Source organism: Vigna radiata, chromosome 9 (assembly GCF_000741045.1).
Source record: "Vigna radiata var. radiata cultivar VC1973A chromosome 9, Vradiata_ver6, whole genome shotgun sequence".
NCBI classification, from domain to species: domain Eukaryota; kingdom Viridiplantae; phylum Streptophyta; class Magnoliopsida; order Fabales; family Fabaceae; genus Vigna; species Vigna radiata.
Window position 1 is genome coordinate 9,952,089 of NC_028359.1, and position 25,999 is coordinate 9,978,087.

At 32.0% G+C, this 25,999-nt stretch overlaps 2 protein-coding genes across 3 annotated transcripts in view; both read left to right on the top strand.

The window, feature by feature from the left end:
- LOC106774180 overlaps window positions 1–10,752 on the top strand; it is a 31,589-nt gene extending 20,837 nt beyond the window's left edge. For both annotated transcript variants that reach the window (XM_014661068.2, XM_022786505.1), the window contains 6 exons: window positions 1,793–1,841; window positions 5,745–5,815; window positions 6,086–6,205; window positions 7,699–7,784; window positions 8,208–8,253; window positions 10,268–10,752. In XM_014661068.2, coding sequence (XP_014516554.1) covers window positions 1,793–1,841; window positions 5,745–5,815; window positions 6,086–6,205; window positions 7,699–7,784; window positions 8,208–8,253; window positions 10,268–10,300 — 405 coding nt within the window. In that variant the 3' untranslated portion in view covers window positions 10,301–10,752. The remainder of the gene's footprint in view (window positions 1–1,792; window positions 1,842–5,744; window positions 5,816–6,085; window positions 6,206–7,698; window positions 7,785–8,207; window positions 8,254–10,267) is intronic.
- A 3,143-nt stretch (window positions 10,753–13,895) lies between these two features.
- On the top strand, window positions 13,896–24,794 carry LOC106774234 (chromo domain protein LHP1). Its single transcript, XM_014661159.2, has 6 exons — window positions 13,896–14,466; window positions 15,302–15,327; window positions 15,638–15,724; window positions 15,971–16,726; window positions 24,249–24,309; window positions 24,411–24,794. Exons 1-6 carry the CDS (start codon window positions 14,119–14,121, stop codon window positions 24,456–24,458), a joined length of 1,326 nt encoding a protein of 441 aa, XP_014516645.1. The 5' UTR covers window positions 13,896–14,118; the 3' UTR covers window positions 24,459–24,794.
- Window positions 24,795–25,999: the final 1,205 nt, after the last annotated feature.

The window sequence follows — 25,999 nt, forward strand, 5'->3', positions numbered from 1 at the left end:
TATATATATATATATATATATATATATATATATATATATATATATATGTATGTATGTATGCATATATGTTAGATGAATATTGTTAGAATAAACACAATTCTATGTGTGCACGTGTGAGTTGTAACATAATTGAATGTGAATGTGTGTGAGTTGTAACTTGTGAGGCATATTCCATTGTAATCTTAGTTGTCTTCCATTGTTGAAATCCTATGAATAAAGGACGAATAAGGGTGGAATTAAGCCCTCTAAAACATACATTCTTCTCTCTCTTTTTTTTTTCAAGTTGGTATCAGAGCTTCTGATCTTGGAAGCCCTACATCCACAATTTTTTCTTAGGATTGCCTAAAGTACACCATTTCCTTCTAATATTGGGTTTGCCTGAAGTGCACCTAACCCATGGTTCTTGTACATCATCGGGCCTTTGCTGAATCTTCCCTGAACCTCTACCAGACCTCTGTTAGACCTATGTGGAACTTCCAACACACCATGTCATGTCGAAGAATATACATTTTGAGTGTGGGATTAAACATTAATGGGTGGTTTAATAGTGGCATGACATGATAGTGAGTGGAATAATAGACCCAACAAACTTCGTTAGGATAAGTTCTAATAATGGCTCTTATTTCTTATCAAGAAGTGAACTTTAAGTCTACCTCAACCTTACAAAACTAACACGAGGTGAGCTTTCCCCTCACTTATATATTGTAACTTGACCTTATTTCTAGTCAATGTGAAACTTCCAACCGAAAGAGGTCGACCTTGATCTGCCATTAATTTTTTATTTGGATCCATAGGGTTATCTATTGATTAGTTGTCAGTCATACATGTTTCTTCCAAGACATCCAAAACATATTTCCTTTGACAAACTACAATGCCTTCCTTTAACTGAGCCACATCAATGCCTAGAAAGTATAAGACTTCCAAGATCTTTGGTCTAACTACTACCTATATTTAATACATATTCTAACAACTAAATGGTAGATTTAAGTACAATGTATAATTGAGCATCAATTTTAAACCAATAAGAAAGTGAAAAACAACCCTAAAAAATGTGAACAAATTTTAGCGAAATCATATCACAATGAAAGTCATTGATCTGGAAAGAGGACGGAGAAACAAGTCTGACATGGTGGTCGACATGGGAGAGGAGAATAGACAACGATGGGAAGCAGTTGCAACAAGGGATGGGGTAGTGCATCAAAGCTTCAATTGTCATGATTTTTGTGGCATGGTGGTCGCTTGGCCAGGATGATCACAATCATGGTGTCACCAGTCCAAGCGGTGGTGGCGGCAACGATGATAGTGATGGCACATCAACAACATGGCAAGGGGACCAAATTGGGTGGTGGTAGTATTGTGGTTGCAAAAAACAATGGTTGGAAAGAAAAACCAAAGAATGAATTAAAAGAAGAGGAAACGATTTCCGAAAAGTAAATTTAGTACACTGATTTCACTAGAGAGGCAAGAGAGAGACAAGAACTAAACCTAGCTCTTGATACCATGTTAAAATAAAAGAGAGAGGCGTAGGCTAAATCCATAATGTGTGTAGAGCACATAGGGTTACACATTTAGAAATAGGAAAATACAAAAGGATAACACCTTTAACATTTCCTCCTCCTTTTTAGCATAGATCTAATAGTCTTCTCTTTGAATTTAAGTATGAGTCATTCAAGACTTGATATATTTGAATTTACACTTTTGTATACAAATATATTATGGAATTTGCAGACATGTCTCATGGTCAGTAGAATGTTATTCTTGGCTTATTGTTGTCAAATTTGTTCTTTGTTAGGGGGAACTGGTGAAGCTTTTTGCTAATGATCAAAACAAAATAACGTGTGGTAAGTTCATTTGCAGTTTAATCTATAAGACCTACAGTCACATTTATATCTATTTGATGCTCAGTAATATTTTGATGGCCTAAATTAGATTACTACAAAATAATGATTGTTGAAAAGTTTTAGAATTAAAGTAGCTGATTTGGCTATAACTTTCTCTTATTCGAACTGAAAGAGTTAAATTAGGATTTGATTGTATTGTAGGACGAACTTCTAGTGTATGTTTAAGTGTATCCTTTCACCCTTATCTTGGCTTTATACTTAACTACCTTACCTTTAGATTAATATATCCAACAACACCTTACTAGCTCTTGAACTATGTAAGGAAATAAATAATTATCAAATCCTTTAAAATAAGAAAATAAAACTATGTTGAAATGAATAAGATTTTTTCCTAATTACTATAGGGATATTGAGAATATTTTTATCCAAAGAGTATGTTATTTACAACACTTGACCATAGTTGACCACTCCATTTCTCTCTGACGACCATTGGATATGGTGTGTCTCGCCAAGTGACGTCCACCCATCATGGTCATGTCCTCTAACCCTTCCTTACACCCAACTGCTCTATTTGTTGTACTTGAGAATTAAACTGTAAAATAATTCTAGAGGGCTTGATTGATCCCTCTCATAATCTTCTATTTATAATAATAAATTGATACAAGAGTACATGATAATTAGAGTAACCTAGACACAATATAATCATGATAATTAGAGTAACCTAGACACAATATAATTATGATAATTAGAGTAATCTAGACACAATATAATTATGATAATTAGAGTAATCTAGACAAAATATAATCATGATAATTAGAGTAACCCTAGACACAATATAATCATGATAAATAGGATAAATATCCTAACAGTTGTATCATGGCATGTTAAAGCCATGCATCACCATCCACTCACCGGAGCAACTCCATGTTTGTAAGTTAGTTCTTGAAAATCCTTTGGAATTGATTTTGAATGTTATCATTTGTATTCTAAGGTACCCATTATTATGAACATGCACAATGGATACATAACCAAATATTCTAGGTTGGAGTTTATTAATAAGGTCTAGGTATGGATAATGTTAAGAAGTGGACTTTAAACCTAACTCAATTCAAACAAAACCGGCTTGTAAGATGAGGTTTGCACCTATCTTATATACTCTATACTGGCCAATTCACTAGTCGATGTGGGACTTCCAACACACCCCCCTCATGTCGAGGTGTATACATCTTATGCGTGGGACTAGATATTAATGGGTGGTCCGATAACAGGTGGAATGATATGCCCAACAAACACAAATCTTGCTAGGATAGACTCCATGTTAAAAACTGAACTTTAAGGCTAACTTCACCCCACAAAATCAGCTTGTAAGGTGAGGTTTGCATCCACTTATATATTCTAAACCGATTTTATCACTAGTTGATTGTGAGACTTCCACAAGACTAGCTTGTTAGAAGTACACAGCGAAATGTTCGTAAGTGAACAAAAACCAAGAAGGGGTGAATTTGTTTACTTAATAAAATCGTGCTTTTATAAATTGATTTTATAACAAAAATCAATTCTCTATAAATAACAACAGTAAAGATAAAGAGTGTAGGAAAGAGACATTCGCATAAGGAATTTTATAGTGGTTTGGATCAAAAGACCTCACTTCCAGTTGTTAATCTCTCTAAAGAGGGATTAAATAATCACTAAAAGTAACCAACAACTTACAATCACATAGAATAGAGTTAAGGTTGAAAACATAGGAAAAACACTAGAGGGGGTGAATAGTGTTTTTCAAATCCTTTTGCAAAGCAGCATCGAATGATTTTTGTAAAGGAGATATATAATTTATAAGATTTTTAGATTCTAGTTTATATAAGATGAGTAAATGAAAATGTTTTAGATAACAAAGCAATAAACCACAAATTTTATATCGATTCACTCAACCTGTGCTACATCTAGTTCTTCCTTAAAAATTCTTAAGGGTTTTCACTAATCTTCTTCAAAGATTACAACGAGTTTTACCTTTCTAGGTTTACAACAACTATTCTCGCCACTTCTGGTTCACCTAGTCAACACGACTAATCCAAGTTTAACCATTCTTGGTTTACAAGTATTCTAACCACTTTTGGTCTCAAACCTAGACAACACGTCTAGACAAGTGTTTTGGCTCTCTTCAAAATTTACAACACAAATAGTGTTAAGAGAAAAGGTACATATGGTAACTCTCGAAAGGAGGATATAAACAATACAAAGAAGTCTGTGATTTGCTAAGGTTTTTCTCTCAGAAGAAATATATAGAAGAAATATATTTTCAGACGATATATGAGCACAATAAACTTGAGTTCACTACTCTATTCTTTTTATCTTATCCTTCTTGTGTTATCATTCTAGTCTTCTCTTCAAGCTTTCATCTATATATAACTTTTCTTGAAAGATGACCTTTAGTCAAGGAATTTGACTTTAGGAGAGTAGGTAGTCTTTAGACAGGAAGTCAAACTTTCATCTTCTTTGTAGGGGTCAAACCTTTATCATAGCCTTAAGAAAATTGAGCTTATATGATATGACAGAACAGAAGGCTTCAAGGAAAACATTCCCAAAATGTTCTTCTTCTTCACAACGTCTTTTTCTTGGGTGTTGTGATTCTGATCATATCTTTCTGCTTTAGTGATCTATACAAATATCAAGAATAAAGAATACAAGCGTCGAAGACTATAGCATTTAGTGGTCATTTATTGGACGATGTTTTCTTTAAAACGCTTTGTTTGAGATAACACTTGTATTGAATAAAAATTTCTTTTTAACCTTAGTGTTATACACGAGATACTTTTTTTTTTTCGTAAGACGCTTTGCTATTCATATAGTCTATTATATTAGATGATTTCAAAAGAGAGACACTTTCTTTTCTTAGACGCAGTTTATGATTTTTGTTCATTAGACATTTTAGTCTAGAAAACATTGTTCATAAGCTTGAATTCAGACGTTATAAAATATTTTTTCTTTAGACATTATTTCTTTTAAACAACTTTTCATGCACAACAATATTTTGTTTACTGCCTACTATTAAACTTCAAAACCTGAGTTGCTTAGACTATCTATTCTTTAGACGATCTCTTCTTAACAAAAGTTAGAAAACACCATTTTTGACACACAAAGAATGAACAAGTTTTCCTAGCAACAATAGTGACACTCAATCATTTAGACCCACTTAGTGAAAGTTCTTGCTTCACCCAAACTAGGTTTTTCAAAACCCTTTTTCACAAACTTACCTTGGATTTTTGTTTAAATAGGAAACCCCAAGTCACCAGGTACAATCTTATATAACGGTTATATGCCGTTTAGCATTTGACATTTGGGACATTAGTAGGACCCCATACATCATTATCGACAAGATTAAAAGGGACAATACTCCTCTTGTTGCTAATGGGAAAATGTACACACTTATGTTTAGCAAAGTCAAACACCTCATGATGGAGACTCTACACTTTTAAATTCTTAAACAAGTAAGGAGAAATCAATTTTACAACTTGAAATGAAGGATGTCCCAGCTGACAATGGTACACGTTAGCTTTCTCTTTACTGGTCATGGTGGATTCATGTATGAGGGAGTGGCTCTTGATAGACTGATTAGGATCCTCCTTCAAAATCCCAATAGCTAATCTCACACTTGAAATGTTCAATACTCGAAGAGTGTGTTGAAAATTCTAATTCAAATTAAATTATAATATAGAAACAGGTGGAAGCCTTATTTACAAGCTGATTTTAGGAAGATAGGCTTAGAGACACTTTCTAATAGAGCCACCAACACCTGCTAATAAAATTGCATTATATTCATGCAAGTATGGTATATTTGTGATATTATTATAGTATTTTCTCCTTTAATATTCTCTAATCGTAGTTTTCTGTTGGCTGACTTTATAGATTCTGAAATGCAACATGAGATTAACACATATCTGTCTAAAGGAGAAGCAACATTCAGTGTTCTACTCTTGGTAGGTCTGGTTTATTTGGAAAATCCTTTTATGATCTGATTTTATTCATTTTATCTATGCATAATCTATGTGGTTCGTGATGTACATTTAGAGTTCATGAGCAATCCAATATATCTCATGAACCAGCTGATCTTATCTTTTACATAACTCAAAATATCAAATATTAAACAGTAGAAGAATACTTAATAATATCTATTGTATAAAAATATACCATGTTCTCCGTGCATCTTAATATGCATCCTTACTTTTTTTTGGAATTATTTGCAATAGATGGATTCATCCGAGAATTGGGAACGAGCAACCTTGTACTTAAGACGATCAGGATATCAAATTAGAATTAATGGTACTGAAGCTACAGTAGTTGCTGAGAAATTCTCAAAGGACTTATCGGTATGTCATTCCAACTCCTAGTGGTACAACAAATAACTATCATAAGTGCCATTAGTGGATGAATTACCAATCATAAATGTATAAAACCATGTACATCACTTCCTAGGAACTTTATTCATATCATATAACGACTTGTGCAAACAAATGTGATTGGAATACCTTGAGTGGAAATCAATCTGCCTAACTCAGTAATCTTCACCTATGATTTGATTACATTTAATAGAGAAATATCTTAGTAGATAATCCTCATTATATTAATTTTTTCCTTATTACTATATCTTCCCGTCATTATAATAAGAATACTCATGTTTCTACATGGAATACAATTACAAAAATCCTTTCTATATGGTATACCATTTCTGGGGTTCAATCCCCTCCCTTTTTCCTCTTTTTTTATCTTGCACAGTCAATGCCTACTTCCCCTCACTTCTATACTCCTACCCATTACCTCTTTTCTCCACCTATATCAGTCACCCACAAATCTGTCTTTTCCACATGTCTACTTAATAAACTATATATGTTGCTGGTCCCTTAAATGTTCCCTTCTACTCATTAAAAACATGTTGCTGCAGTGCCGGTTCCCTTGCTTTACATGTGCTACTGCTGAGTTTTCTGATACACTCTTGCTTTAAAAAAATGGATACATCAAAAAGTGAGCCATGATATTAGTTGTAGCTATGGTGAAGTCTTCCTACAAATAGACTACAAGTAAAATATAAATTTTGTTCTCATTCTTGTTGGGGTAACATAGCAAGGGATTGATACCACTTTCAATCCAAAACCTTAAGACAATGGATTTATGAATCTTTTACCTTGTTCAATTTTCTCATTTCTATTCAATATGAGATTTAGAGTTATACTTGGATTTCCAACAAGTTAGTATACAATTCAATTTGATCATTGACACTGACATCATGTTTAGTTTTTCCTTGAAAGTGTTTGTACAGTTCAGTCCTCAAATGTGTTTACTTGCTAGCACTTTAGTCCTTTCATCTCAAATATAAAATCAAAATGTGAATAAAATGTTAGCAAAATGAATACCTTATGGGATCAAATAGTAGATATTTACACTTTTGAGGACTAATTACTCTCTAAAAAGATTACAATATGATCAAATGTACCGACACTCAGACTAAAGATAAAATGGGTCCACTTTCAAGAACCACATTGTATACTAACTTAGATTTGGGTGAATGGTCAGCTCCTCATCTTTTCATAAAAAGACTAGGAGTGTTCTTTCTCTCTTTTAATTGGATAGAAACTTACTGGTTATAAGGGCATTGAATTAATAAAACTTAATAGCTTGTGTGCAAAATGCTCGTGAAAATACTTGCATAAATTTGACATCAAGTTATTGTTTGAAATATAGCTTGACGTATACGTATTAGAAAATCATCATTCTAATAAAGCTATTTTTCTAGTTTAAAAGTTCTTCAGCAAGATGTTATTTCCTCTTAGACTTACATCACACTTGTTTTGTGGACTTTCCTCAGATTAAGGTTCCCTCTGGTCTCTCAGTGCAATTTGTGTTAACATGCTCAGATGGGTCTTCTCATCCTCTAAGCACATATAGTGTCAGGTAATAACAACATTGTTGCATTTCGCTTTAACATTAGAATGTTGGAATGGTATTGATAAATATCATTGGTCACACTCAAAAAGTGGTCACACTCAAAAAGTGTACCCTTCAGGATGTCTGACTTAAATTTAGTATCCAGCGGACGCTTCATTAGGTAAATTACTACTAGCTGTTGTATCTGTGATATCATCGAAAAAAATTAAAAGTATTATAGTTCTCTTTCATCTGTATTATCTCATCGTGTAGCTGATAGTTGGTTTTTACTATATAGCTATTGTTCAAAGTTTATTTACTTTCATCTTTGGTAGTTATTGTGCTCAGTGGTTATGAATATGATTTCAATTTCCAGCACGACAAACAAATATGAATATTACTGTATTTTAGAAACATGATTAACAGTGTTCATTACCTTTTTCTTTGTAGAATGAGAGACACACTTGTGTTAACCATGCGATTCTTCCAGAGTAAGGTATTACATCTATTGCTAACAATTGCCTTGAGATGATACGAATGTGCAACTTGTTAGAACGTAATTAGCTAATACAGATTTGTAGGAAATTAACAATTAAATATTCTAGGACATTATGATGATCGATTGCTGATTATTAAGTGGAAATTTATTGCTTGGTGGAAGAGGTTTACTAGGAAGACACAACATCAATAAGATCTAAGTCTAACTACATAAGGGATTGACACCACTCTTAACCCAAAACCTTATGACAATGGATTAATGGGTCTTCACCTTTATATGGTATTCCACTTTCTCATTTCTATCCAATGTGGGACTTAGACTCACATTTAGATTCCCAACACATTGTTCCTCCCGCTATAGAGTTGTTACCGGATTACTTATTAATGTCTAGTCTCACGAACGAGATGTATATACCTCGTCGTGAGAAAGTGTCTCACATCAATTGGTGATAAGGCTAGTTTGAGGTATATAAGTGGGTGCAAACCTCACCTTATAAACTGATTTTGTGGGATTGAGTTAGGTTTAAAAGTCCACTTCTTAACAATACTAAACTACCAATCCGCCACTACACATGCCCACACATGCAGCCTCTTTCTAGTGCATGTGTTTCACGTGCTCGTCTCAGATCATGTTTTTTTTTTTTTTTGTTTCTGGCATGACCCACTTGCTGGCAGGCCATTTGCCTCCTCCTTCCTTACACCCAAGTACCCCTTTTTAGCCCCATTTCAGGTTCATTTCCCATAGCTTTCAAAAGATCACACTTAAGTATCCCCTCTGCAGTGACTTTTACCACTGTTATGCTGATTCCATGTGAAAAACTGACCAAGACGAGCATCTATAGCTCCTAGGGTGTTGTTGTCTAGCTGTGGTTTCAAGCTCAAGGTCGTGCCGAACACTTAACCAAACAAGCCAAAGACATTCCCCGCAATGATCAAGCCCAATGGAATGCAAATTGATGCCTCTTTGTGTAGCGTTCTGTCCATTGATGTCAAATTGAAGCCTCAATACCATGCTTTTACTACTTGTTATGATGTATATAACAAAGCCAAGAAAGTAGACTCGAATGATGTTCATTGCTTTACAATGATGTTCATTGCTTTACAATGTTGTCTCCAACCTTATCACTTGTGAGCTTACATGACTCAGGCAATTACTACTACAACTAAAAATGGGGAACATCCATAAAACAAAGCTTATTTGTGACAATTAAGTTACACTTCACATTATATCAAACACGATCTTTCGTGAAAAAACCAAACACATAAAGATTGATTGTCACTTTTTAGAGAAAAGGTGCTCTCTAGAGAAATCACTTTGATTTTGTCAACTCTAACTATGGCTAACATGTTCACCAAGCTCCTTAGAGGCCCTCGACTTGATTTGTAACAAACTTGATACTTATAACATATATGTTTCAGTTTGATAGGAAGTGTTAGAATGTAATTAGTTAGTTACATATTTGTAAGAACAGTTACATATTCTGAAATTAGAATAATTGATTCTTGATTTAGGTTGAAATTTATTATAATTGATTTGTAAATTAGTATAAATACATACTGTATGTTCTGTATTAGACACACAGTACATTCACTAAATATATCTTTCTATACCTTTCATGTAATGATTTAAATTCTATCATTTTTAAACACATCGGCAAGTTGGTTGATCATTTTCAACATGATGAAAATGTGTTAGAGCAGGTTCAATGACTTCGTTCTTGCCTTTGACTAAACTGGAGCATCATGCGCACTTCATTTACCAGTATACCTTAATGGAACCATTCTGATACACTTTTTTAACAACTATCATATGTACAGCCATTTTTTTTTCCTTCTGACTCATTTTGCATTCTCTTGTCGTAACTGCACACTGAGCTTTATAGTGTTTTTCAATTATCCTTTTTTATTAACATTTTTAACACGTTCATGCGAAAGTGTTTTAAATAAATTCTGTAGTACTGTGTGCTAGCAGTATTTCTGAGAACATTTTTTGACCCTGTTTTGATGGATAGGCATTGGATGACAAAAGGAAAGGGAGAGCATGACCTCAGATTGCACTTTTAAATGGAATAAAGTAGAAATTACTGAGCTGATGAAGATTTTACAGTCTCATTTATTTATTTGTTTTTGTAGTGTAATATCCCATGTGTAGTGTACTGTTGTAAAATCATGAGTGTAGAGGCTACGAAGGTGTATCACGGGAAGAAAGTGAAAACAGTGTTATCATCGTATGCCTGTGAATGTGCTATAGATTCAGTTTAACCTATCCCCTCAACTTTTATTTCTTCATGATTTTCTGTAAGTACAGAAAAAATTAAACAATAATTAGTAGCTTTAAATTTTCTTGAATTATTAAGTCGCATTTTGTTATATTCAGAAGAAATGTGTAATATGATTCATGTTAACAGATCGTTGGAACCATGTTTTTCATAGACAGATTTTCTTCCTGCACTCAATAGTCCACGCACCTTTTCTTCTTGCACCCTATATATCAATTTGATGGACAAAAATAATTATTTGAAATCTCTGACACATTTTTAGATTATATATATATATATATATATATATATATATATATATATATATATATATAACTAGTACAAAAAATTTAATTACTCAATAAAATATACTATAGATCTAAATTATAATTATTATTATTTCTCACCCTCAAAATTATGACAAAAATCTTAAATTTTTATAAAAAAAGTAGATAAAAAAATATAAAATAAAAATATGTTAATTAAGTTTTATTGTTAATATATTTATTATTATTATTATTATTATTTATTATACTTGAAATTAAGATAAAATCTTAAAAGTTTATGAAAAAATTACAGGAATATTATAGTCCATTTCAAAATTGTAGAAAAAATTAATAAAATAATATAACTTCCCAAATTTGAGTCGAATGGTGAACATAGTAACACCTTAAATTATTTAACCTAAAATTATTACTTTTAATTGAATGTAAAAGATTAATTTAGTTTGAAAATATTTTTTTCTCTTTTAATATGATTTATTTATTTATGTTACTTTCTTAACCTTAATAATTTTATTAACAACCAATACATAATATATTTTTATAGTCAAAACTATAATATCTTAAGCAAATTTTCATTTATACATATTTAAATTTTTAAATCCTCACAAATTTTTATACTAGTTTAGTCAAATCATAATAGAATTGTGATAGTCATACTACTTTATTCTCAAATAAAAAAGTGATACTCCTAAATATTATCGATAATTAGGTTAAGAATTAATTTGTAATATATTAATTTATTTTCTTTTAATTTATACTTTGTAATCTTATTTTCAAATAAAAGTAGAGTTGTTTTTTTTTATATGATGTATCAATTTTTTTATGGTGGAAGTTGGGTAGGCCAAATTACAATGGAAAATGATGACGCTTAGATTACTAAATTCTTAAGTAGATTGATATTAATTATTACTTTTTACAAGTAAATTGATATTAAAGTCAAGGTCACGCGCTCTAATAGATCATCATGTCATGAAGGTTCAAAAGGACCTTTTGAATCCCAAATTATATATTTGTGTGTGTAAAATAATATATAACTTAAAATATATATTTTTTAATTCGAAAATATTCAATCTTAATTTATACAAAGATTTTGACACCTTCAAACTATTTGTTGAAGATCCCCCAATTGTCATCAGTTTGAATCCCAATGTACATTTGTTCAACGAGAATAATTATAATTTTAAATATATTATTACTTTATTATTTTTTGGTATTAATGTTTAACATTTTTTCAACCAAAATATTTATTTTACATTAATTATATTTTCTGTGCTAACAAAATAATATATTAATAATTGTGGATGATTATGTGTGTTGAAAATTAAGTCAATAATATATTAATCTATGTTTTCTTATTTATTTGAATTTCAAATAAAAATAAATAATTGTTTGTTGAACTCGATATAATCCTATGCTCATATTACTACATTCTTAAGTAGAAAGTGTTGCATTTCCGAATATTAATTATAACTCTTGATTTAATGATAAATGTTTAATCCAATAATTAATACTAAAATCATGATAACGAGAATAAACAATCATTAGAAAAGTTGAAAGAAACTTTGAACTCTTAATTATATATATACTAATATATAATTTAAAATAATTTTTAAAATTTTTAATATATCTAATACTAAATTTTTTTATATCTATACAAAGATTTTAACAACATCAAAATATTTATTGAAAATTATTTTAGCAACATAAATTTAATTTCTAGTTTGCAATTGTTTAGTGAATTATTATTCATTATACCATTATTTCGTGGCATAAAAAAGTGAATCCAATCATAATCAAATAACTTAATTTGTTATGCGTTATTTTAGACTATTCAATTATCTTGTTGACTTATACATTCACTATTATTTGTATAATTTTCTCATTTAATAATAAGTGCTTATTCCAATATTATTTACAACTAAATGAAAAATAATATATCAATAATTATAAAAAAGTAATACGTCTCTTTATTTAACTAAATTTTAATAATAAATATCCAACAATTTTCTGTAAAAAGTGCTTGACAATTTTATCATTATAATATACAAACATGAATTCAAATCAAACTATAAAGCATTGGCTTAATAATTAACTTAGCTCAAATCTAAATATGTTCACATTTTTTTTTATTTAAATCGAATCAAACTAAAGTATACTTCATTTTTATATCTAGTTTAAATAACTATTAAATAAATTTATCAACACCATCCCACCCATTATAATGATGATCATAGCATTCTGGATTAAAAATTTTGTATATATAAATTTTCTCTTAATACCTTATTTATAAAAGAAGTTCATGCATTCAATAGTTTATTTGTTTAACGCATAAATATAAATTTTCAATTAATACCTTATTTATGACTCAAAATAAAAGTATAAGCATTAATTAATTTTTGCCTGAAATCATTAAATATATATTTTTCATTTAATGCTTAATTTATAAAACTTTACAAAATTATTAAAAGAATATAAGACTTTTTTTCTTTTTACATAAATACTAAGGGAAACGCATGTCACCCACTGTGCATTCACAATAATTCAAAACTATAAATAATTTTATAACAATAAAAAGTAAGTTATATAGCTTATTTTCAGTTAATTAAAAGATAAACAAATCATGTACTTTTATCAAATATTAAATGATTTTAATTCAATAAAATGCAAAAATTTGTTAATAAGAAACACAAAAAACTTGCATAAGAAGTGTATCTTAAAACGTGTCTAAGCCATTCTCTAGTAATTCTATAAAATTTTTAATTTAATTTAGTTTTTATTAATAAATTTTTGAATTTAGTTTTGTTATTTAATATTTTTAATTGAATAATGAAATTATTATTTTTTACATTGTGTCTATTTGTCTTTATATGATAACAAAAATAAAACTTAATTGAAAATATTTAAGTTTACAATACATTTAAAATTTCATTAACCCTTACAGAAATATTTTTGTGAAATTATATTATCTTGAAAAAGAATAAAGAGAAAAAAAAAGATGAAAAAAATAATAGGCGGGGTAGGGAGGGAAACAAAATTACAAACCCCACCAAGAAATCCAGAGAAGAAAAAAAGAGTGAGAAAAAAGAAATTAAAAAGGAAAAAATGTGAATGAAAAAGAAGAAAGAAAGAGGAAAAAGGGGCGAAAGAAGAAAAGCTTTAAATAAAAACCTGAGCGATGGATCATACTTTGAGGCATAGATACACATAGATTGACAGCTCATCACCTCACAACTTTTGGTCTTTCCTCTTCAGTAGAACAAGATTTATTTTTTCATTCATCAGCAAAACAAAATAGAGAGGGCACTGCTCAAGGTTGCTGCAATGAAGGGTGGTGGTGCTAAGAAAAAGGCCACGGCGGATGCTCCTGCCGAGGTGGTGGAGCCTTCTGCTGCTGCGGATTTGGGAGTTGGAGAGGGTGGAAGTGACAAAGTTCAAAGCTTTGAGGGGAACGAGGGTACCCAGTTGCGGAACGGTGAGGATGAGGAACCCCAGGTGGAGGATTCTGAAGGGGAGGGTGAGGAAGGAGAAGGAGAGGGGGAAGAAGAGTATGGTGTGGAGGGAGATGAAGAAGAGGAAAATGCTGGTGGTGCTTTTCCAGGGGCTCAAGGTGTTGTTCTTGCTGAGAATTTTTATGAAGTTGAAGCTATACGTCGTAAGAGGGTGCGCAAGGTAAAAAGTTCCCATTTTTTCCTCTTATTTGGGCATTCGTGGTGCTGCAATGGAGATTTTTTTCCCCAGTTGTATTGTCTGTGCTAATTTTATCTGCAATGGGTATTTTATTTTTTAGTCTTTTTTGTTTCGTATGATGGCTTTTGTGATTCATGTAGTCGACCTTGCTCGTAGATAGACTTTTTCTTGCTGTTTGATGATTGGGGTTTATGTTTTTCCCCCTCTTGTTCTGCTTTGTGTTGTGTCAATTTTTTTTTTCTTTTAAATGATTTTATCTTTGCTGGCTTTTTTTTTTTACCTTTTTTTTATTTATTTTGAGTCAGTTTTTGGTTTAATGTGGTACCCGGTTGCCAAATAACGTCAATTATGTCGAGGGATTCATTTAGCCGACTTTTTTTTAAAATAATTTTATCTGCTTGATTTAGTTTTGGTCCAGCTTCCTCAGCAAGAGTGAATTTTTTGATTTTTTTTTTTGGTTTAGAGGGCCACCTAGTTGTGTGATTCATGTGGCCTATCATAGGATTTATCGTTGTTCTTATTCTTTGGTGATTGAGGGTTATGTTTTGTTTAATTATTTGATATGTAATGGAGTTTTCTTTTTATACTTATTGCTGGTCTAGTTTTATCTGTAATGGGAGTGTGTTTTTGGTCTATTTTTATCTTAATAAGGATTCTTTTGAGTTATTTTATGGTTTGATGGCGAACTTGATTCGAGTAGCCAGACAAACTTGAGAGAATTTGTTGTTGCTGATGTTGTTCTTTGGCCTAACTTGTTTTTTGTCCTGTTGGGGGCTTTCCTTTATGACAATGTGGATTTCCAATGCTGCTAATACAGGGTCAGGTGCAATACTTTATCAAGTGGTGAGTGCCCCTTTTGCTCCTTTGTCTTTTGTTCTTATTTATTGACTTGGTTGTGACGAAACGGGAATAGGAAAATAGCCATCAATCATATTGGGGGTGGAAGAACAGAGTGGGAAAAGTAAAAAAAGATTAGAGAGTAAAAGTGATAGATGGGACTTATAATCTGATCACAAATAAGGACAGATATCTAGGAAATGGGGGTGGAAGAGATTGTGCATTATGAATATCAAATCATGAAGGAAAAAGGGTCTTGTGTGAAAATTTTTATGTATGTATTTTTGCTGATCTGTTTATTGGTTTATTGCTGAAGGAATGGGTGGCCTGAGACAGCCAACACTTGGGAGCCACCAGAAAATCTAGTTTCTGTTCCTGATATTGTTGAAGCTTTTGAGGAGAGGTATTCCCTTCCATAAAAGATAAAAGTTTTTATATCTTTCTTTGGACCCTGTGTTAAATTATGTGCTTAGATGTGAAGAGGCATATATTCCTATCATATTTTATGTTTCTGTTCTGTTTTTCCTGCTATTTAGAATAGGTTACTCTGCTTATAAAAAGACTGTAGCTGCCTGAAACTGGATGGATATATATGTCTAGATTATGCAAATCACCTGTTCACTAATACTTATTTTTTGTGGTTTCCAAGCTTGAGGTCAGGAAGACACCGTAAGCGCAAACGCAAGCACGTGGTGCATCATACTCAACCCAAGAAGAGGCTGGAGCGTTCTACCACTCCATACAGTCTTCGACGCTTTTCCAGTACTGTTGGAAACCATTCACAGTCTGCTCTTCCTGTTCTTAGTGATGCTAGCCTTCCTGTTATTCCTGCCTTTCCTCAGACTGTTCTTTTTGCTGATGAACTGGGAAATGGTGCTGGCAGCAATCTTGAAAGTGCGGCACCTGTTATTGTTAACAAATCTCCAATTGTTTCAGAACAAAATGTTGAAAGGAATGAGGAAAATGATTATGATCCCAAGCTTAGTGAGCTTAAAGCCTCTTCTGCCTGTGGGAATGACGCTGACAGGCTTGCAATACGAATTCCAGAGGCAATGCCTTCTGGTCCTGGGTTTGCTGGCAATAATGGTCAAACAGCTGCTAAACCAAAGGTGGTTCGCATGGAAACAAGTGAAAGTGGTCGCTGCCGAGGAGCCAAAAGGAGAAAATCTGGTTCTGTAAAGAGGTTCAACAAAGAGTTATATGCTGGTGAGCCTGCCAATACCCAAAACCCAATTGGAGCAGCTGTTGGTAAAGATGAGTCAGCACTACTATCACGGAATGCTGGTAGTGGTGGTAATCATGCCAGACCTGCTAGCAATATTGTAAAGATTATAAAACCAATAGGCTATTCAGCTTCCGTAGCCAGCGGAGCGCAGGATGTTTTGGTAACCTTTGTGGCTTCAAAGTAAGTAACTCGGCAAATAACAATAAATTTCACTCTGCATTTGTTTTCATAATATGCATGCTAAGACTAATTGACCTTTTGTCATGTATGTTTTTATGATATCTTTCTTCTTTGATACAGCTGGTCGGTTCAGGAAAGGAGAAGTGTTAGTTTTGGTTGCAATTGTGTACTCTTCGATAATGATTATTTTCAGTTAATGAAAAAACAGTAGTACCTTTCTCTTACAATTTATAGACAGTTGATCAAGCTTCTAGTAATAAATGAGGCCAGTCACAGATATTTCCAATATCGTTTTGACTATTGAAGCTTATTTTATTCTTTTATGTTTCACTACAAGCAGTTAAAGCTTGAATTTTATTGTGCTGAGTATAGTGTTTTTCTATTCTTTGGTTGATAAAGGATGCGGTGTGGAATATTTGATAGAAAGGGGGGAATTGATGTACTTGAGAAGCTAAGATGTCCACAATTCCTTTGTTAGTACCAATACAATTTTAGCCAATGTTTACAAATGCTAAAACATATATACTAAACAAAATACTTACCTTTAAATTTTGTGGTTTTTCAATTAGACCTTGATTGGCTTTTAGAAGGCCCCACCCGATGACTAGACCCAATAGTGCTCTCATTGGGGTCCCAATGGGAAGGAAGAAAGGCAAACGTGAGCGGAAGTGCCACTCATACACACGTACGTATGGTGCCTAAGCTAAACTTATCTGGCTTGGCAGGACCATCCCACATGACTTGTATTGTAGTCAACTTGAGTGAGAGTTATTTGGTTAAGGAAATAAATAAACTAGCCTCAAGAGAGGGTTGAAGCATTGCTTCTATCGACCACCTTTCATAATGTTCTAGTAAGCATGCAACCTTGGAGTGGAACAATCTTTCATCAAATCATCATTGATAGGGAAAGGAGTCAAGTAAAGAAGTAACAAAGAAAGATTGCGGTTCTTGGTAAAGAGAAGAAACAAGTGTAGCAATAATATCATATCAAAAGCTAGATCATCGGAGTTTGGCGAATGGGTATGAGAGAAAAAGGTTTTGGAGTTCATATTTTGAGAGAAAATAATAAATTGAAAGAGGTACCCTTGGAAAAAGGACATGGTGTCCTGTGTAAGTGTCATCTGTTTGTTGCCATTAGGATGAACTTGCGTAGTAAGATTCAAACATGAGTTTCAAAATTACAAAAGGGGTTGAAAATCTTGGGATCCAGAGGTTGTTCTAAAGGACTACAAATCCTTGCACGTGAGTGTTGTGTCTACTAGGAGAGTAATGAGTTAGATTGGATGGGTTGATGACAAATCATATTTAGAATTTATGGAAAGAACTCTAGTTTTTATGAATCATTATTTGATATGGTTTCGGGGGTATTTTCTTTCTGATAGAGTAAAAGGTAGCTTGCTTACTTTGTGCTAGTGCTAAGGGATAATTTGGTTGCTTTTTTTCATAAGCTTCAATAGATCTTTGGAATAGTATGCTTGGTTTTGAATTTTTAAAAATTTATTGACTGATTGGAAGAAAGGATACTTATAGAGAAGGAAAAACTAGAGCTAGAAAGAAGCGATAGGTTGAATATAAGATCTACTTTGTGGGCTTAACTTTGCTAAGTGAATTGCATATTGTAAAAGGGAAAATATTATGTCTTCTTGGGAAAGAAATTGGAGTGGTTTTGATAGGCCAAAAAAAAAAAACAACACTTATGGTATCTCTTTGAATCCTTACTTTGCTAAGGTAATTGCGTATTGTAAAAAAGGAAAGTATTATGTCCTATTGGGAAAGAAATTGGAGTGGTACTATTTTGATGGGCCAGGATTAATGAAAAAGCCAATAAGATGGTATCTCTTTGAATCCTTACTTTTTATGCTTAATTAATATAGTGAAACCCTGATAGACCTAATCTACTCCATCAATTGGTACTAGTTATATGATTTTGATTCTTCGGTTTGTTTGATGAGAAACGTGGATCAGTAGAAGGATTCTTCTATTGGAATTATATCCTAGCCCTAGAACATTAATTGATTATTTCAATGGATGGATGGTGCTCGATCCCGCAACTTCCCTTGGAAATTGTTTAGTAAGCCTAACACAATACTATTATGTAACATTTGTTAGAGTATGGAACCACTTTCTTCACTTGGCTTCCAATTTAGCCCTTTTTCAAGGCGCAGTGTAGGCATCTCCCCCTCCTAAGAGTAATGACAAGCGAGCAAATGTCTTCTTACAATCATGATAATACCCTGAGCATTAAGTGCACTTCTTCTAGACACAAATGTATTACTTGCATTATTAAAACTTGATTTTATATACAAATTTAATTTTTACTTTTAGTATAAGATTAACCATTTTTAGTATAAAATTTCATATTAACTATTTTTAGTATAAAAGCAACTATTTTTGGCATATAATTAACTATTTTTAGTATAGAATTAACTATTTTAGTAACCATAACCAAGGTTTAAAATTTTTTATGTTACCACAATTTTGGTTGTCGTATGATTAGGGAGTGTCTAAAGCCTTAAAGTTGCAATAGAAGTTGCAGTTGTGGGTTATTTTTTAAATTGTGGGCGTACCTGAGTTCCAAATTCATGTAATGTTAACATTCATGGCCTATAACAATACCTTTTTCTCATTAGGTAGCATTGGCAAAAAATAAGTCTTTGGTAAGGCCAATTAAATCAAGACTTCTATTTTATAAATTTTTTCATTTGTTTTTCTTTGGTCTTTCTCTACCTTTGTCTATTGGGTATGATCCATTTAATTACTTTGCATACTAGGATGTCAAATTTGGTAGCAATTATAACCATGGAAGACACAATAACCATGGCCACTATAGAGTGGCCATGGTGCAACTATGATATAGGCTTCAAAAGTCAAATTTTACCCTGAAAATCATTGCTTCAGGGTTTAAGTTTTGGTAAAATATTTGCAGAAGTGTGGGTGAGCCTTGGTTCAATTGTAATGATGAGCCTTGGTGACCAGTTGGCCATGGGTTTGAATTGGAAAAATGCCTAGTAGTTATGCTTGTGTTCAAATATGTCTCTTATCATCAAAATACCAGCAAAAGATATAAGGGTAGACTAAGTAATTTTTTTTTTCTTTTCTAATTTTATTGCTAGCTTTTAGGAGTTCTTCTATTTCCCTAGTGTTGCTTCAAGTCATTCTTCTAGAAGCTTCTTGAATTTGTAGGCTCCTTTCTTCCCTATTGGAATAGAATTTATCCTAGAATTTTTTTAACTTATATCACAAGGAGTTAAGTCATTCACTTTGGAGATTCAACTTGTACGTATTGTCATTGATCTTCTCAAGTACCTGGAATGGTCCATTTCCTCAATCTTGAAGTTTGGACTTCCTTTGAGAGGGGAACCTATCATTTCTTAGGTGAAGTCACAACCATTCACTTGGTTGGAAAATGACTTAATTCCTACACTTGTTTGTTGAATTTTTATATTGTTATGTATTCTGTTCTATTTGATCCTTTTACTCTAATCAAGGTTGTAAAACTCGAGAGTTTACGTAAACTCTTGAGAGCTTCATAAACTCGACTCGTAAACATGTAAGAGTTTATTTTTTCACGGAAAAAAGTTATAAATAACATTAATTCAAATGTTACAATAAAATAATTAAACAAAATAGTTAAAGTATTTTTGTTTCTATTTTTTAATAAATAAGATACATATAGACTACTATTAAATAAATTTGATTTATTCCTAGACATACTTTAAATTATTTCTAATTTCAGTTTCCAACTACAACATTACAAAACATTATACAATTATTATATAATTAAAAATAATCTCTAATTCTTAATTAAAAATCCTAATTAATTAAAAACCTAATATATATATATATATATGTATATATATATGTATGTATGTATGTATGTATGTATGTATGTATGTATAATATTACCTTTCTAAAAGCTGCACACCACGAGAAAATAAAATCCCTTCCTGCAATTGAAAAAAACTCACAAATCCCCCTAAATCCCTTTTTGTAGCTGACAAAAAAAACTCACAAATCCCCTAAATCCCTTCCTCCAAAAAAAAAAACTCACCATTTTGGAACAGAGAAGAGGACTAGAGATAACCTCGGAGACATGAATGGCAAGCGAACAACTGTGCGACGAGCAAACGATGAGACAATTGTGCGACGAGCAAACGATGAGACAATTGTGCGATGAGCAAACGATGAGACAATTGTGCGACGAGCAAACGATGACACAACTATGCGGTGAGCCCGCAAGCGTGAGCGAACGGTGAGCGAGTAGTGGCACCATAAGCATAGAGGGATGCAGTGGGGAGACAATCATGCAACAAGACACCAATCAATTTGTGACGAGTTTTCCTTTTTCAGTTTTGCACACCAAATGATTATGGTTGTTGTCGTTTTGGGTTTAAAAATCTCTCCTCTAAACTTGCCAACTCAGTTGCATACTCTTAAGTTTGGATGAGTTGACCGAGTTTGCCTTCGATTTTACCGAGTTTACACCAAAAATGAGTTTACTTCTTATTATGGTATTAGCATGGTTATCAAACTCTCGAGTTAACTCTTAAACTCTTACGAGTTTACGTTCCTAGACATGGCTTTCGAGTTAATTTGGAAGTAAACTCTTTTCTGCGTAAATTCGGTAGAATTAATTGTGAAATTGGTAGGATCGTGTAGAATCGCGAGTTTGGAGCGATTCTACGAGCTTGAAAGGGGAAAAAATTAAGAAAAACAAGGTCGTTTGGTCTTTTTTTATTATATATTTAATGAAATGCATCAAAATTAATGACAATAATCCAAGTATTTATGTTTTACAATATTTATTTTTATGAATAATATATCTATAAATTTTATTTATTTAAAGTTATATAATTTTTTAGACTTATTTGAATTAAGATATTATTTATATAGTATTTTTCATCTGAAGTAAACTCTTACGAGTTTACTTGACTCTCACGAGTTTACGTAAACTCGCGAGTTTGATAACTTTGGGTATTAGAACTATGAGTTAGAATCTATTCTAGTGAAGTTTGTTATTTTTTGGGTCTATTGTTACACTCATTATTGGGTCATTATTGGACCATCTATTAATGATTAGTCTCACGTTTGAGATGTGTATGCCTTGGCATGAGAGGATGTGTTGAATTAGGTTTAAAGTTTGCTTCTTAACATTTTTAAACGACCAAGCTGATTTAGGCAAGATTGATGTCTTTTTCTTAAAAAGTGGTACTTTAATTTTCTCTTTGTAGCATTATTGCTGATTTCTGTCTTGCTTGTATGTCTACTAATCCACCTAAACATGATTCATTGGTGCCAATTTTTATTTATCTAATAAAAATCTGTTTCCTTCCTTGTTGATGGACATAATTACTTGCCTGGTAAGTTTGAACTTTATTTCAATATCCTGAAAAACCTTTGCCTTAGATAAAGTTCTAATGCATCTGCATTAATTGGAAATTGAGATTTATCAAGTTGTGTGAAGTTTGCTTGTTTTGTTTGTTAATTTAAATTGGTCATCATTGTAATTCTTATTTGCATGTACATGCATTTTCTTTACTAATGCCAAATTAGTCCATACTGCCTTGATGATTCGCATTTTCACTATTCAATAGCACCAAGAGCAGCCACTCAAAAACATTGTTTCTCTTTCTCTGTGATGTCAATAAATTGCTAACTTATACGATCCAACAAGTTTTGTGTGGGTGGGTCCACCTGTTTAACTCATGGGGGATTGCTAATTGCATAGGTCACTTGTGCATCAAGAGTTTCAGCAGACAAATGATTAGATCACTGATCTGCTTTGATCTTCTTTTCTAAGATGAATGAAGATGCACTTGATACTTTCATTTTTGTCAAATATTGCCATTGCCATCACTGGGTATTGCAGCAATCGTAGCTGGATGTTGTCGTCAGTGTTGCAGGTTTCCTGAGAAACACCATTGTGGTTGTCTTGCTCCTTGTTACTGCCATGCTTGTTATGACTCTTACGTTGCATGTCATGACAAAGGTAACAAGGTTTCAGTGTGATGTTGTGATTGAGTCTAGACACATGTTGACTGTGTGATCTAAAAAGAAATGATAGGGAAGGTGGGGTTTGGGCATGTAGGTCAATGCTTTACATTCATTTGTTCTTAGTGTATTTGGGTCTGTTGGGTGTTGTTTCTCTATGCCTGTTATTTCTGTTCTTGATGATTTATTCGACTTATAAGTTATAGGTTGTTTTTCTTATTGTATGCTATTTTTCTTACATATACGCATCTATCTAAAATAATTGTGCAATTTGGAAGAATGTTATGATCTGTTTGTCTTTATACTATCCTTGAGTTTGACAACATTGCTTTCTTTAAAGCTTCTGTTATATTCTAATATATGTATTTGTTTGATAATATTTTGCATTCTTTCTTATTATTATAGGCATTTTTCTATTTGGTTATTAAATTTTTTATTCATAAGTTCTGTTTATATATCAGTAGAATGATATTTAAATATGTTATTAAATTTTTTATTCATAAGTTCTGTTTATATATCCTTCACCGGAGAGAATTTTTCTTGAGTTAGGCAGGGCCACATCTGTCTATGATTAATAGGAAAACAACAAAATACCCTTCTCCTATAGTGGACTGTTTGGAGGTATAGAGTGGTCCAATTTGGGGATGCAGGTGTATCCCCAACAATCCCCAAAAAACAAATTCCCTATCCTCTCCAACCAGTTGCCACCTCTTTCTCACATCCATGCTCACTCACCCATTAATGATTTGCCTCTTTGAGTAGAGGTTGCTGCGAGATGGATAACCAATTTTTCTGGAAAATTCAGAATAGAAAATTCCTGGCTAAGCTCTGGTATCAGGCAGGTGAGACACAAGAGGTTTGCCTGTGAAAATGGCCAAAAAAATGTGCTGTGAGATTGCTCTTAGAACAGTAGGGTGCTGCTCTGCAATGCTACTGTGATTGCAGCCTTACTGGGTGCAATTGAGAGCTATGATTTTCTAAACTAGTCTTGCAAGTTTTGTATGTTCTAATGTACATGTAAATCTACTGTATTTCTGAAGGGTGATCTTGCCTGCTGTCATTTTTATAATTTCGAAAGCATTTTGAGAGGAAAATTATTATAGTTATGTGAGAGCAACAAATGAAGCAAAATTCTGCCAAAGAAGTTTATTCAAGGTCATTGAACAAATGTACCTATGCTCTGTTGGATAAACCTATGTATTTAGATGAAGGAAATGAGAAGCAAAAATGAAATCAATTTCTTTACAATTTAGAACTAGCTTATGCATAAGTTAGGTTTTAAAGACATTACTGAGTGTTTTTCCCAAATCAGCTTGTTTGTAAGTTAGTTTCAGTTTTTCAACTGTTTTTTTTATTTTATTTTTTTCATTTTTTACCTCATTTGTTCTCTTATTGTAAGTGTTAAGGGAGAAGTTTCTTTAAACATGTCTCTACTCTTTACTTTTGGCTTATATATAATTTGATTCTATGGAGCCTGGGGTTTCATTTGCATTATTCAATTTTGTTCCTAAATGTATATCTTATCTTGCAGGTCTGATGGAACAGAAGTGATGGTTAACAACAAGTATCTAAAAGCATTTAATCCACTTCTTGTAGTACCCTCTTCCTTTCTGATTACTACATTTGATTATTACATTGTCAATGTTTCTAAGGCCTCTTCTCATATAACCCTTATCTTTTTCATATGTTGCAGCTCATCAATTTCTATGAGCAGCATCTTCGCTACAGCCCTACATCTTGACCGAATAAAGTATTGAAGGTGCTTTGAGTATGTAGTCAGATTTCACATGACAGCACTTAGTTATTTTGTAAGAGTATCTTTTGTAGATGCAAAAGATAGTAAAGGGTAAGAAATGCATTGTTTGTTAGTTACATATAGGTATTGACATTTTAACCAGTGGTTGTCTGGCTACATACTATGATGCAACCACATACTTTTAGTGTCTCATGACATCATGATGATTGGACCAAATAGTTTCTTAAGAATTAGTTAGTCAAGAATGAAAAACTATTTTGGATGATGTCAAATTTTATGGAAATTTATAGCTATTTATTAGCAGTTTATGTTTGCCTGTTATGTCACAAGTTATTTTATATACTGCTTTTAAAATATTTTGAAAAGTTTGCTCATTGCAGTGTTAACAAATCTAGTTGAATTGGATTTTTTGATGCTTGGATTCCACTCAAGTTGAAATGGTGGATTATGAACATAGTTTTCTTTGAACATTTGATATATACATGTTTTGTTTTGGTTAATTTCTTCAGTTAATTTCGAGGAAATAATCTTGTTGATTAATATGAAAGGTTTGGGTGGGTTTGGAGAAAAATAAATACTTCCTTTTCACTTTCTTTCGTTATTGTATTTAGAGTTTTTACTGCTTTTTATTTTAGTTATTTAATTTAGATTCTTTTTATTGTTTTTATAATGCCTCAAACTTGCATTAATTTTGATATTTTAAATATAATAAAATGTATAAAAATTTAACGCAATTCAAATATATGAAGAGGATAGTGAAAATTCATTAAATAATATGGACTAAGTGATTTTGCTATTCTTGTGTTCAGTTGTGTTTTGACTATAAATTAGAACTTTTATCCAGTGATAAAAGCTTAATTTAACATTTCATATTAGAGTTAATGTTAAGAGTTCGGTTTTAAGTGAAACAATTGTTTAGGATAACATTATTGCACGTTGCATAATTATCTAATGGTGCAAATTAGGGAGACCAAATCATAATTAAAAAGTTCAATTCTTAATAGAATAATTTTTGAGAAAAATGGTTGTGAGTGATATCAATTGTCTCTTAGGATAAGACAAGTGAAACAAGTCACAAATCTAAATTGTTATTATCTTAAGTAGAATGAATTGCTCTTAATTATAAGTTATAACTTTTTAACTTGAGTTTGAATAAAAAATCTTACGAGAGTAGTTCATGTCTTTTACAGAATTTGAAATGCTTTATGACAATATATGTGTTGTTTGGTTAAGAAATTAAAATTCTAGAATTTTATCAGGGTTAATTGGATAATTTAGAATTAAAGAATTTTAAATTCTACTTAAAAAGTAAAAATTTGAAATTGTTTTTATTCTCACATTCATATTTTGATATTAGTAACTTAGGTTGATATTAGTAACTTAGGTTGATTTGGTTCAAAGTTAATTCAGACTAACTTGAGTTTGAGTAGGTTTTGCTTAACCGAACATAAATCATTTCAAATTTAGATGAATATGAACTCATTTCATCTCGATTGAATGTTGGTTTGAACTAATCTTACTCAATC

What these genes read in the sequence shown, in the direction of transcription:
- LOC106774234 (XM_014661159.2), top strand. Translation starts at nt 14,119, where the DNA reads ATGAAGGGTGGTGGTGCTAAGAAAAAGGCCACGGCGGATGCTCCTGCC. An exon ending in GTCGTAAGAGGGTGCGCAAG is followed by an intron (nt 14,467 to 15,301) that starts GTAAAAAGTTCC and finishes CTGCTAATACAG; the next exon opens with GGTCAGGTGCAATACTTTAT. An exon ending in GTGCAATACTTTATCAAGTG is followed by an intron (nt 15,328 to 15,637) that starts GTGAGTGCCCCT and finishes TTATTGCTGAAG; the next exon opens with GAATGGGTGGCCTGAGACAG.